Source organism: Sinocyclocheilus grahami, unplaced genomic scaffold (genome assembly GCF_001515645.1).
Source record: "Sinocyclocheilus grahami isolate Dianchi unplaced genomic scaffold, SAMN03320097.WGS_v1.1 scaffold12.1, whole genome shotgun sequence".
Taxonomy (NCBI): domain Eukaryota; kingdom Metazoa; phylum Chordata; class Actinopteri; order Cypriniformes; family Cyprinidae; genus Sinocyclocheilus; species Sinocyclocheilus grahami.
The window spans coordinates 3246886-3260955 of NW_015505191.1; the positions used below are offsets into that span (position 1 = coordinate 3246886).

Consider the following 14070-nt stretch of genomic DNA (forward strand, 5'->3'; position numbering starts at 1 on the left):
TTATGGAGGGGAACAGATTTATCCAACCAGCCTTTTTAATCCTCAAAAGCTGTGATTAATTAACGCCACGGCCTGGACCTACATCTCTATTTGCAACATCAGCTATTTAAAGTGGAAAAATCTCAATACAAACAGAAACTCAAGTACGATGGCCCAACAGCACTGGAGCGGTCTGTGGCTGAGGGGTGTCTGCTGACTTTCTCTCACGCTTTGCGCAAACAGGGCGCCCCCACGGACCAATTAAGACAAGGCGAGTTGGGAGAGTCAGCGCTTTCCTGGGAGAGATCCCACACTTCAACAACCATTATTATCTCAGTCTCTTCAACGTTACGACTGCGGTCACGAAGATTGCATCAGGCCTCACTTCTACAACTGCGAGGCTGAGCCGACTCACAAGAGGAATTACAGTATCACAGTACCTTCAGAAGCCCCTCTTTGATCCCGTCGCTCTCTGACTGCTCCTCGAGAAAGCAGGTGCCATCTTGGTTCACGCAGGGCTATTAAGTGTAAATAAAATCAATTTCTCGTCAGTCGAGGAAGACGTTAGCTTCTGCTAAAAGCTAAGGAATCTTAGCTCACCTGACAGTTTTAACCTTTTCTCTGACTGTTGGCTTTTCCCATGTTTTGCGAGATGTTTAGCGCTTCTCGGTTACATTAAATGCACTTTCTCAAAATCAAACAACTTTAACGCTGCCTCGCGCTCCCGAAGGAACAGTCAATGAAATAACTGCGGTTAGTTCACGCCATGCAACACGGGTTATTAGTCACATTATCTTTATCTCGCAAGTTTGTTATTCTAAATAGAGCACGTTTGGGGGAAGGCGGCCGTCAAACCTCTTGAAACCTGTTGAAAGGTTATCCCGATTCCCACGATACGGCGCTTCGGTGGGAAATGAAATAAGAGTCATTTTGCTGAGATGATTCTTGTTGGATGTTATAAAAAAAAAAAAAAAAAAAAGTTATAGCAAGTGATCGAAACTTGAAACGATTTGATCGCTCGTTGCAGGGGAAAGAAAAAAGACAACAATGAATTCAGAAGGAGATGGTGATGAAATTGTGATGTAACTGTTACTAATGTGTGCTATACATGAACTTGGCATGGTGCGTTTGCTCTCACCCACTCCTTACTTATTTTCTGACTAACATACAGAGTGCCAGAGAAAGGGCTCTAAAAAGTCAAAACAAAGTAAATGGAAACAAACAAAACTAAAATCATAAGATTTGCTTTTAATAGTATTTATCGATTTAGACACGTGCTCCCTAAAACTGCATCCCATGTTTGAATGAGCTTAGTTTAACTGTTCCACATATGGACAGCTGGATTTATGGAGGGGAACAGATTTATCCAACCAGCCTTTTTAATCCTCAAAAGCTGTGATTAATTAACGCCACGGCCTGGACCTACATCTCTATTTGCAACATCAGCTATTTAAAGTGGAAAAATCTCAATACAAACAGAAACTCAAGTACGATGGCCCAACAGCACTGGAGCGGTCTGTGGCTGAGGGGTGTGTGTGTGTGTGTGTGTGTGTCTGTGTCTGCTGACTTTCTCTCACGCTTTGCGCAAACAGGGCGCCCCCACGGACCAATTAAGACAAGGCGAGTTGGGAGAGTCAGCGCTTTCCTGGGAGAGATCCCACACTTCAACAACCATTATTATCTCAGTCTCTTCAACGTTACGACTGCGGTCACGAAGATTGCATCAGGCCTCACTTCTACAACTGCGAGGCTGAGCCGACTCACAAGAGGAATTACAGTATCACAGTACCTTCAGAAGCCCCTCTTTGATCCCGTCGCTCTCTGACTGCTCCTCGAGAAAGCAGGTGCCATCTTGGTTCACGCAGGGCTATTAAGTGTAAATAAAATCAATTTCTCGTCAGTCGAGGAAGACGTTAGCTTCTGCTAAAAGCTAAGGAATCTTAGCTCACCTGACAGTTTTAACCTTTTCTCTGACTGTTGGCTTTTCCCATGTTTTGCGAGATGTTTAGCGCTTCTCGGTTACATTACATATCCCCTCATAAACCAAAAAGCTAAGTTTTTTTTTTAATAAAACCGCCATTTGTGACAACTTGACTCAACATTTGTGAGGACTGCGGTCTAAATGGCGTGTCGATACAATATAGCGGAAAAGTATTTCAATGAAACTGGTTATTTAAAGACACTTGTTTAAGACTAAAGTAACTTTTCGGTGAATGTCAGTGTAATTCAACAGAGACAAAACTGAAAAACACGGGCCGAAAGAGGGAGCGAGAGCGCTCGTTGCAAATCCCATGGCAACAGCAACCAGAAAACATGTCTAAAATAGGGGGCAGTGTTCGCTATTACTATAGCAACAGGAAGACATAGCTCCTTCAATCAGCTTTAGGATTTGCTGAGGGGGGGGAAACAAAGCTTGATTCTTTGAAAAACCGTTATTAACGGCAATTAAACGAGATGCTCTTGCGAGTTTGAGGGTAATTTGTCTCGTCTCACAATGACCGCGCATGACTTGAATAGCTCAGCATAATGTGGCGCCGGTTCTTAAGTTCAGATGGAATTATCAAAATATAGCAAACAATAGATAAGACTATCTCTTTTCTTTCTCCTGCTAGAGATAGCGTTTGTGTTTTTGCTCGATCGCAGAATTGAACATCCGCTTCAAGAAGAAATGCTGATGCTGAAATGGAAATAATGACTTTAAAGACGCCACCTGTTACACGCACTACATTAGAATACTCTATATATGTAAATAGAGTTCATGTAAACTATTATAGACGCTTTTACGGCTCTTCTGGCTAGCTGCAGTGCCAGTTAATTAAGCGACCATGTAAACATGTTGCTATCAGCTTTATTAAATGCAATGTTAATAATAAACCCACGCGTAAGTCTACTTATCAAATTTTAAAGTATTATATAAACATTTAGATTTCACTATTTAATCACCTTACAGTCTAAATTAAAATAAACATTTGATATACAGAACTTATAGTTCTGCTACAATTCAACTGAACCGCTAAGAACAGCGTTTTTAGAGGGAAGCGTCTAAAACGCGTATCAGCAAATGCCACAACTAATGCAACAATGTTTTGCCAGTAAAGTTCCGTAAACTGCTCTTCCGCGACATGAAAGTTTAACCACTTTCAGAATTTGCTCTCGGGATGTTTACGTGAAACATGTGCACGGAGAGTGGAAAACCGAAGACCACTGGGAAGCAACGTCTCTCTAGCGGCAGCCAATGAGAGAACAGAACAGTTCCTCTCCAGCCAATCGCTGCGCGACAGGTTCGGTCCGTCCAGCGAATCTGCTAGCAGCTTGAAGCGCTGATGCAACTAACCTGCAACAACAGCCACGTATCTCCTGGGTAGCAGAAAGTGTTCTTCCTCGCTAGAAGAAATCAAGTAGTCCCTGTGAAACAATACATATTTGAACGGGAGAGTATGCTATGCGTGTTATGATGTGAATATTTTATGTATAACCAGATACTGCAACTGTATGACAATCATCCAAACTCTCGCGAACAGCCGCTTTCATTACACATTCTTCTCTCAGAGCCTCAAACCCGTAGTAGTGTTAAATGAGGGGACGTGCCAGCGGGATTTTGTGTTTTCTCGGAAGTCGTTGAGAAAGTGAGTGCTAATTCTTGTGGGCGTTTTCGCCAGCGCGAAGTGTGAAATTTATCTCGACCAATACATCCACAGGGCGGAGGAATCTATAGCACTGGGGGCTGACCGCGTGACGCAGCTGGTTGCTAGGTGTGGGTGACCTGATGCATTGACTCAATTAGCCGATTCTCAGTCATCAACTCCATCACAACAAAGCAAGACCAACAGCACTTCAGTCCTAGACACTCCGAAGGAGACATGGCTTTTTAATTTAGTAGAGACTTCGATCCTAAAGAAACGCCGTGCTTTGCTCTTGCAACGCACCCCAAGCTCAAAACATTTAAGCAAGAATGGAGTAAGTACAACTTCTTACTTTTTGTGCCTTTGTTCGGGCTTTTGTTGTTTTGTCTCTTGGCTTTGTACTTTTTAGGTGTGTTGCTTTTGTTTAAGTGTTGTTCAGAGTATTGTCACTTGTAACAGTGCTTCAGGCGCTGTTTTATACACACTGCTGTCTTGCTTATTGGAAAAAGTTTCAGAAACTCCTTTCAGCTCGTTGCTACACAGTTTTGCAACTTTAGGAATGAATCCACAATAATCAGTCTGACCTAGTTAATTAGCATTTTCACACGTTCAATTTATATTGACACGCATTCTATTCTTTTACGCACTTTCAAGTTAGACTTGCTTGTTTAACAGCCTTTTATAGAGTGATTATCTGTGTTAAACAGATGCATTGCCTGTCTGTTTACACAATAGTGCTGAGGATAAATGTTTTCCTTTTGCCCATTTTACAGCAATATCTGACACATAGTTGCATGTTGCATGCAGCGGATGTTGTTTGTTGTCTTTAAAAATGTTTTTTGGCACTTTGCAAAAAGCTTGTGTCGTTTTTAAAGCTTCCACGAAAAATTGCTGTCTTTGGTTTCGCATTACGTCATAGATTGTAACCCACGTGCTGGCCAAGTTCTGACATCCAGTTCAGAGACGTCTGCACCCCACGCACCTGCCATGCCGCTAGAAATGACTTCTAATGCTTGATTGCAAAAGAAGAAAAGAAAGCTTTTTATTTCTGCTCTTTGCTGTTTTTTTAAAGTTGTCTCGGATGACTCTGTCAGCATAAAATATAGTGTCTGACCTTAGACTGTAAACAAACTGGACATCAGTTCAGGTGCAGAGGGTAACTAGAGCATTTGAAGGCACCTTAGGTTGCATTATACAAACAAAAGATAGTCCAGAAATCAGCACTAAATAAATTAAAAGGAAAAAGAAATTAAAAAAAAATTCTTGATATTGTGATTTATTATTGGCATGCTCCAAAATATGATCCGAAGAAGCTTTACAGTTGTGTGTCTTGTATATTTAGGCTGCTAATAAATTTGCCACAAGTAGAGCATTCGCCTGGTTCCCTAGGATCTCAGTAGAACTCCCCTAAGTGGGCACAAGGGACTTTGATGGATGGAAGAGTGGTAGTTTTCTAAATTGGTCCCTCGCTAATCACCACTGTGTCTCAGCTGATGCTGTAACGAAATAGGGGGGTTATAGTTATTTTACTCCGTTTGCACTGCATCCCTCATGGTTAACACTCTGAAAATATGGATTTATGGTCAGTTGGAGATATTTTAGGAGAGCCAGGATAAGTTTAGAATGGAAAGTCCCACCAACTAGGACATAATGATTTTTTTCACCTCCTTTCCTCCATGCTACTTTAGCAACTGAAGAATCACGGTTGGTGTGATAGTGTCGTCTCGATACCAGATACACCGAAACCATAGGCAATGCATTTTAATGCGTCATCCCTCTTCATATTTTCCCTCTTTTTTTTTTAGGTTTCATAATGCGCACCAAGCCCTGTTTTCTGTGGCTCAACTCTCAAACTTCACTATCGTGCACTGTAAGCTCGGACGTTTGAATCGTAGGACCAACGGACAGGATGATGACAATGTCAGCACCCATTTGGAAGACTCTACTCGTCTGCCCGGCAGACCCCCTCACTCTCTCTCACCCACAGGCTAACCACAGCCAATCGGAGGGGCGCAGAGGGGAGGGGCCAGAGGAGAACCAGCACTTAATTGGTGAGTTGCAGTGAATACAGTTTTTTATTTTTCCCAGTTTCAGGTGGGCACCGCACTGCAGCACATTTCGTTCTCCTTGAACAGTGAGTAAAACTACCAACGTGGATCTATTTTATATTATTTGTAGATAACATGCTAGTTTAATGCTACCTTTCGCATTTTGGATTTAATAAGCACGCTGAGATGCGATTTGTTTTTTTTTTGCTTGTTTTTAACGGGTTGTTAAAATACTGCTGGTATAGTTGTTTATTTGGTTTAAATAATTGTGCTACATTGGATCTCTAGGCCAGTGATTAACATGTTGTCCTCTGTTTTCCCCATAGGTAATGGTCTTAGTGACTGGATGACGGAAGAAGTAGATTTCTCCTCTTACCTCCCAACCCCTCACTCCTCTCCCTCCCCCAATGCATCCCTTCCCCCCTCGCCCCTCCAGCAAGACATCCAGGTGCCCTCAGATTTGGAGGTCATGACCTCTCTGCTGCAAGAGGAGCTTGCTCAGCTGGAGGATTACTTCCTGTCTGACCCACTCCCAGAAAAAGCATCCAAACTGGGCAAATGCGACAAGGGTCCAACGGCAGTTGGTCCACCGTCATATTACCAGTTGCCCTACGCATCATATTCTTCTTCCAACCAATCCGAAACCAGCCCTCTACTTGTTACCCTGGCAACTGGAGAACTTGACTTGCTGAGCTTTTGTGGGGGTCCCATTGGCCGTACCAAGATTCCTAGACATGCCCCTTACAGTTGCAGCCGCCCCAACAGCAACGCCTGCAGCCGCAAGAGAGTTTCCGATGGGTTGAGGGTGGGTGACAGCTACGAGAGTAGCATCTGGAGTTCCAAAGGAAATTCCTCAGGTAACTCAGCTGTGGCACCTGGTGGGAGCTACAGCTGTGCTGAAGATGAGCGGGTGGTAGGCAAAGGCTACTGCCTAGGCAGTGCAGTGGAGATCAGGAGGTGCGCCATTTTACCCAAAGAGGAGAAGAACTGCCGCTACACAGAAGAGGCCGTCGGTGTGAGCAAGGCCGGCGGTGGCGGCGGTGGGTACAACTTTAGCGGATCCATTCAATTTCCCCACAAGAAAGATGAAATGATGACGTACGGCACCAGAGAAGTCAATTTAAACGGCATAGGAGTAAGTGCGGAGATGGAGATGATGAGCGACTCCAAGAATGGTGCTAGCGATGCGAAGGCCAACATCTCCTGGAAGACGGAACCCAACGAAAGCTGTTTCCTCCAAGGTGCATCTCAAGAAGAGGCCTACCACAGCTTCCTTGGGGCCATCAATGACCCAGTGAAGGCGGAGAGTGTAGAGATCCACCGGCAACATAACTTCCACTGTGGCTTTCTCGAAGGCCAAAGCCCCGACTGCCTGAGCGGTGACCACCACGGACCTGAAATGGGGTCCCCGTGTGCCAGAGGAGTCTGTGTGCTGAAAGAAGACCCCTGCATTGTGAAAACAGACCTCGAGGTGCCACTAATCCAAGTGAACCATGGTGAACGCAAACAGAAGAAGAGAGACCAGAACAAGACTGCAGCTCACAGGTAGAGTACTTTCAGAATCACAATGTAGTCAATTGTATTCTTGACAAGTGAGCATAGAAAATTTAGTGGGGTTCTGAAGTTACACTTAGTCATGAAAGTACAAAATATTATGCTTCAGACTACAGTGCCTGCGGGCATTACGAAGTAACTGCTTATAGGATTTAAAAGACCACACCTTCTGTAAGTAAAACGGAATATCCTCTGTATTAATCATTTTTTAACAGGTATCGCCAAAGGAAGCGAGCGGAGTTGGACACGTTGGAGGAACAGCTTCATGGTCTGGAGGGCAGAAACCGTGAGCTACGGGACAAAGCAGAATCGGTGGAACGAGAGATCCAGTACGTGAAAGACCTCCTGATTGAGGTGTATAAGGCCCGCAGCCAACGTCTCAAACAGGAAACCAGCACCTGACCAAAAGCTCGACCACCTGACAATGGTCCTGCAAGTAGAATTGTTAGCAGTCTGAAAGGCAATGGAGATTTGAGTTGGAATGTTTTCTGACTGAATGTGTTCTTTTTTTTTTTTTTTTAAGGATGTGGTGGAGGTTGTACTATTGCACGTTACTCAATCATTTAATTTTCGTTACAAACTGACAAAATCCATCAACAGCTGCAGCACAGACATCCACTTTCTCAGAAATAACTCCAAATCAGTCAATATGCACTGTGATTATGTCTTTGACTGTAACGACAGCCGTTTTTGATTGTTTTCTCTTACTTTTCTCAAGAGTGGCTAGACGGATCATCTTCTGGTTTCCATAAATGAGCTTTAACAACAGAGCGTTTACTGTTCAGGATTGACAGAAATCAACAATAAGGCAAGATCGAATGAAACGCATCTTCATTTATTTAGAAAAGGCTGTAAGGTAATGTCACAAGTTCCGCATATGACCTGCACTGATTTTAATTTATACAGAGGCTGTTTTTTTATTTTGTATTTATTTCTTAGCAGTTTCAACATTTATGGTACTAATACTAATGATGTACAATCAGTACAACATTGGTAGTTCCTTTTTTCCTTCCATTTATTAATTAATTAATGAGCACTGATATTAAAAGCAATCTGTTTCTTATATATTGAGTTTCAGGTGAAGCACTTCTCGAAATAAATTTCCCTCAGGAATAACGAACCTGATGATGTGTTTTTGAATCCCCAATTTTAGATTAGTCCTGCAGCTCAGGTATACGATTTATGTCCAAAGTCATGGAGGTATGTCAGTTTGTAACTCGATGCTGAAGATATGGCACTGCCTAATAATGTTATGTGTGTTGATTCCCTGTATTTTTGTTCTTGCATGCTGAAGATTTCATGGCTGTTTATAAAGAATGTTTGTTTTTCTTTCGTCTGAATGACATCTTACTGCAAAAGTCTTTCTTGCTTAAGAAGTCCTGTTTTATATTCTCTTGGCAGACACGTTTCATTAGAGGTGAATGAGTGGTGTTTGACTCACAAACTGCTGTTTGGCCCAATGTCTCTGCTGTTATTGCGACTACAATCAGGGTTTGTGATTTTATAAAGCTTGTTTGCTCTAATGTACAAGTGTGTGTTGGGGGACAGAAAGTAAAATCTTTGTAGTGATATGGCTTTTTAAATAATCACTGAAATGATTGTGGTGGCTTTAGAATTGCAGACTTCCCAGCTTCTTAGCAATATTTCATCAACAATGTAAATGATTCAAGTTACGATTTTTTTGCATTTGCGATCATGCACAATCTTTGACAAATGTTATGATTTTCCTGTTTACTACTTAGTCAATTTCAGGAGTTTATATTACTTGTCTACTGACTCAGATTTTCTACTTGCTCAACCATCATCGCGGTGGCACAATGCAAACCGCAGTTGGGTGGTTTCGACAGGAAGAAAGGAGGAAGACTGATGGGTGAGATGACGTGTTAGTTGGGAGAGAAGGATAAGGAGTTCCACTGCACACGCACTGAGAAGTTCACTTTGTAGCAGAACAGCCAACAGAGAACCTGCTGTTCTGACCTCTTCTGGTGAAGATCGAATTTTAGCCGTGGAGATCTTGGGGTGATCACAACTTCTCAATTCCTCCAGACTGTCTATGAGCCAGCTGATGCTGCACCCTGGCTGAGGTGAGAGGTCTTGGAGACGTCCTGCAGAACTGCCACGGATCTCCAAACTGTCCATGAGCTCCTCTATACAACCGCTCTGCTGCTCTGTTTTATCTCTTAGTTGTTCCATGGTGTTCTGTGGATATATTTTGGTTTTTGGTTGGACCTCTCTGATTTTCTCAGTCTTGTTTCTGGATGGCTGGTATTGCGTCTTTATGGAATAATTTTTTTCCTTAGATGCATCTATGTTGCCTTTGAGCCGCTCGAACCTCTTCTTTGATTTGATGTCACTTTTGATATGATCTATCTTGGTTTTCTTTGCGATTCCATTGCTCTTAATTCGCTCCGCACCATTCCCGAAGTGGTTAAGTTGATTCTGAGTGTGGTCTGCTCCATTGTCTGAGCCTTCTGTGCTGTAAGGGAGGAAAGCGGAGGCCTGGGCTGCAGTGATAAGGCATGGACCAGTGTGCTGTGGCTCAGATACCAGCAGACGATTAAGAAGACACAACGGAAGCTCCACCAGGGCAACGGGAAGAGTTTGAATCATCTGAACAAGAAGACAAGTCAGCAAAAAAAAAAAAAAAAAAAAACACCACAAAAATTACATTTCTGATATTCCAATGGACAGACACATCAGCCATCTGAAATACTTTTATAGTATTTCATAAAACCATACCTTAACTAGACCGGCCACAATATGTGAGTTTTGATACGATTGGAGAACAGAAAGAAGTTTTTCTAGGGGTAACTCCAGAGAGAAGGGGATGCAGAGAAGATGACAGCTCATCACTGATAGGCTGTTTATTTCTGAGTCACCCCAGAAAAGACCCCGCTCAAGCAATGAAGCGCTGCTGTGAAGTATAAAATGAGAAATACACTGTAAATCTCTTCGATGCACTTCAAATAAACACTAATATACAAATGAACATTGAAAAACTGTATGACACCATTAGTAAGTTATAAAGGCAATGTTTGAAGCTCACCAACTGGTGGTGAGAAGGTGGCTGAGGGTAGAGGAGCAGTTTGTGGAGTTATCTGACAGGAGAGCCATACAGTTATATGGATCTCTGGAGAAAACCAATAAAGCGAGAGAAAGGAACATGTACAGACCTGCACGAAAAAACAGAGACAAATGTATGTTATTAAATTACTGGTATATTAAAGCTGCAATACAGAAATAAGTGAATGTTCTCTTGATGTTCAGTACCGTTAGGAGAGAAATGGCAACTCTGGGATGTTGTGTTTTCCAGAGAGGCGTTTACTTTAGCCCACAAGCAGAGCCAAAGCTCGGAGTCCTTAAAGTCAAGCAGTAGGCTGCTTTCACGCTTTCATCAGTGAAGGGAAAAATAGTAATTTGACAGCATATTAAAGTCAGCACGAAATGAAAATTCAACAGATGAAAATTCATCTATTTTGTAAATGCATATGATTGATCTTACTGTGAAAGACTGATTCATGCATGTGTCTATAATTTTCAATCAAATTTTCATAACTTCGTTTTCTGGTGAAACTACAGACAGTCAAGCTCGCATTCAGTTTTAGTCAACGCCCACATCTCAAAATTCAATCAACAACCAATAAATAGAAAAAGTCCCCTCTTACATTTTTTTTTTCTTTTTCGATAATTCATTACACTGGGATTTATGGCACAAAACAGAAAAAAAAGATACGTCCCTATTTCCATTTTATTGCGACTTTAACACTATAGATATGACTAATAGTGCTTTTCTTTTTCTTTTTTTAGAGTGATACAGATTATGTTTTATGTTTAAATGTCCCATAAGCAATATGGCAAACTGATTTTAATTACTGATTTATTTATGAACTAACTAAATAACTAATAACAATTAAATGATAATTATATTACAACAATATTTATATTTGATCAATAATAATCACATTTTGTAATATATTTGCATATTATATAATCTAAGTATATAAGACTCATTGTTAAATTCAACATTTTCCAACAGAAGAATGGACAGCTGTTAAAAAAAGTTAAGTAACATATTTTTTCCCTTTATCAGTAAATACCATTGTTGGATGCTATTCAGTTGAGGCTTCAACTGGTGTAGTTTTTTGTATATTTAACATGAAACAATCGAAAACCAATTAATCGGACAAACTGATTATGTGTCTCTCTAAACAACAAAGCACAGATTTTAAGAGAATTAATCTGAGAGGAATTACCTCAGATAGTCTGTGGAGAATCAGTGACAGAAGGCCATCACACATGCCCCAACCTGCAGGTAAAGGGTTATGTTCCTATACGAACGGGAGAGAGAGCAGACAGATGGTGGGAGGGGGAAAGGAAAAGAAAGAGAGAGAAAGAGAGTAGGGAATGACTACACTGGATTTCATCACATCAGTGACATTAATTACTCCAAACAGAGTTAACCCTTATTCACAGTATAAATAATGAAACTGTACCTCTGCTGTGTCTGTCAAAATATTCCCCAAAAAGGCTGTAAGCCTTTCCATACTGACATTCACAGATATACCACGGCGAGTGAACAAGGTTAAGACTGCTGTTGCCAAAAGCTGTAGGAGAGACCACAGAATCACAACTGTAATGCAAATGAAACTAGACATCCTACGATTGTTGTACTTCATTTTTCCAGTTTAAAAGTGCATTTGACGCAAACTAGACAGAGAATCGTTCAGCTAGAGACACTTACCGCTGAGCGCTTTGGGTCTCGACAGAGAAATACCGATATAAATAGCTGACAGAGATCCTCAGCTCTGATGAGAGAAAATATTTTTCATAAAATAACACTAAGATTAAAATTTCACTACAAGCCCCGCAGCAGTTGGGATAACAACAACCCAACAAAGGGTTCTCTAATTAACACTAAATATTCTTTCATTTTAAATAAGGGAACAATAGATTTACTGAAGTAATGAAAGTAAAAACAATTTCAGTTTGGGGAAAAATGTATTTTATAAGGCAGTGTGCTCCAAAACAGTGACAAAATTCGCATTTAGAAGATATAAGCATTCAAAGCTTGCAGTTCATCACTTCCGCCAAAACGGCTCAACGATTTTTTTTGACGTCACATCGTACTTCATGTTCTCATCGAACTTTCTGTCCAATCAAATGCTCTCTAGAATCCGAAGCGCCCGCCCCCTACTCTATAAAATAGACGCTGAAGCCGCGGCTGAAATCGGTCACTTGTCCACAGAATTAGTATTTTCTGTACTGTTAATGGCACGCAGTACACTATATAGGGGGCAGGGAACGATTCAAACAGTGTAAATATGCTTTCCACAGAGGAAAAAAATAAGTCTGGTTTCGCGCTGTGTCACGTTAACCACCGCACCGCACACACACTCTGCTCCGGTCCAGAGACACGATAGCACGGAGCGGATCACATGTGCGAGTCGGCGCAGACCACAAAATGTATCGGAGCTATTTGAATTCTACACAGAATGCTATATTTTATAGCAATATGGATAAGATTGTGGCTGGCATACCCTGTCAAATGCGGCTTTACGGAGCTCAACGGCTCTGAACGGCTGTACGGCTCTCGGCTAGGGATGGGCATATCGATCCTAAGTATCGATATATCGATACTGACGCGAGTATCGAAAGTATCGATACTCAAACTAAAAATATCGATACTAAGGTGTGTTTTATTTACCAGTGATTTCGTTTATTTAAAATAATAATAATAATGCGTACAAATGCATTGAATTTAACAAATAACCTTTGTTCGCAAGTAACTGTGTAGGATAGAATTATTTTCCTGCTCATCTGAACACACGCAAATGGCCAAGCTGTGATATAAACGAACGCTATTGGCTATTTTAAAAAGGGGCGGGGCTGCTTGATATGTCCCGCCCTGTCTTCCTGTTTCAGTTAAAATGACGTCAACACAGAGTAACCCTGCATGTTTCTAAGCATTTCAGGGGACCTTTAAGTGTACATTAAAAACAGTTCATAAATCCATACCTTCTTCCCTTTATCTCCCAGCCTGGGCTCTTTTCCAGGTACATTATGAGCACATTCATCATATCTCCCAATACTGTCTCACCCTGAGACTCCTTTAGCAAAAAAACAACCAGTCAGAAATCAAGAATGAGGTCCCATAGATTACATTAAATTATTAAAAGAAAATAATCTGTCCTACATTTTACATTTTATTTCACAATTTTTATCAGTTTGAAATTTGTATTTCAACATTTTCAATAAAATTAAACAACAAAATCTTATTTAAAAATGTTTAAAATAACAAACATATAGAATAGGGCTGGGTTTTGACACAAATTTCCCGATTCGATTCGATTCTCTTTCACAAGCTTGCGATTCAATTCGATTACCAATTCGATTCGATTCAATATCGATTATTTTGGATACATATCAGGTTACAGTACATGCCAAATTTTCAAGGGAAATAAATCTCTCTACTAATGCTGTAAAATATACATGAGAGTCAGTTGGTACTATATACATTATTATAATATTGAAGGTTAAAATTGACTGATTTGTTAAAATTACACTTAATGAAGTTTTATAAATAGTAAAGTTGCAATTACATAATATTTTTACTTCAATTCGTTTTTTTTAAATATAAACAATGTTGGCTGTCATAAAAACTTGATGGATTTATTCAAACATAAATTAAACATTAATACACAAGAACGGTAACATTTATAGAGTATGTTATATGGTGCATATATTTAGCAAAATGCCCCTCTCTGCAGTTTATTTTTCTATCTGACTAATGAGTTCATAGTCACCGAATATGTTTTTCTGAGGTAAATGTGACGTTACGTGACATTGTTTACAAGCCGTTATATTGG

General features: G+C 40.8%; 2 protein-coding genes across 4 annotated transcripts in view; one reads left to right on the forward strand and one right to left on the reverse strand.

Moving 5' to 3' along the window:
- Positions 1–3249: 3249 nt before the first annotated feature.
- atf5a (activating transcription factor 5a) lies at positions 3250–8992 on the forward strand. Of its 3 annotated transcripts, none has more exons than XM_016288798.1 (5): positions 3250–3936; positions 5408–5653; positions 5977–7195; positions 7420–7631; positions 7728–8992. In XM_016288798.1, exons 2-4 carry the CDS (start codon positions 5512–5514, stop codon positions 7604–7606), a joined length of 1548 nt encoding a protein of 515 aa, XP_016144284.1. In that variant the 5' UTR covers positions 3250–3936; positions 5408–5511; the 3' UTR covers positions 7607–7631; positions 7728–8992. The 3 variants fall into 3 exon arrangements, with proteins under 3 accessions (XP_016144284.1, XP_016144277.1, XP_016144269.1); XM_016288791.1 differs by having other exon boundaries at positions 3252–3605; positions 3678–3936; positions 7420–8992; XM_016288783.1 differs by having other exon boundaries at positions 3252–3936; positions 7420–8992.
- Positions 8993–8998: 6 nt separating this feature from the next.
- stk36 (serine/threonine kinase 36 (fused homolog, Drosophila)) overlaps positions 8999–14070 on the reverse strand; it is a 12396-nt gene continuing 7324 nt past the window's right edge. The window contains exons 10-17 of the mRNA XM_016289393.1: positions 13220–13311; positions 11946–12009; positions 11698–11808; positions 11458–11532; positions 10475–10592; positions 10251–10377; positions 9944–10118; positions 8999–9814 (exon numbers count right to left, since the gene is read on the reverse strand). Coding sequence (XP_016144879.1) covers positions 8999–9814; positions 9944–10118; positions 10251–10377; positions 10475–10592; positions 11458–11532; positions 11698–11808; positions 11946–12009; positions 13220–13311 — 1578 coding nt within the window. The remainder of the gene's footprint in view (positions 9815–9943; positions 10119–10250; positions 10378–10474; positions 10593–11457; positions 11533–11697; positions 11809–11945; positions 12010–13219; positions 13312–14070) is intronic.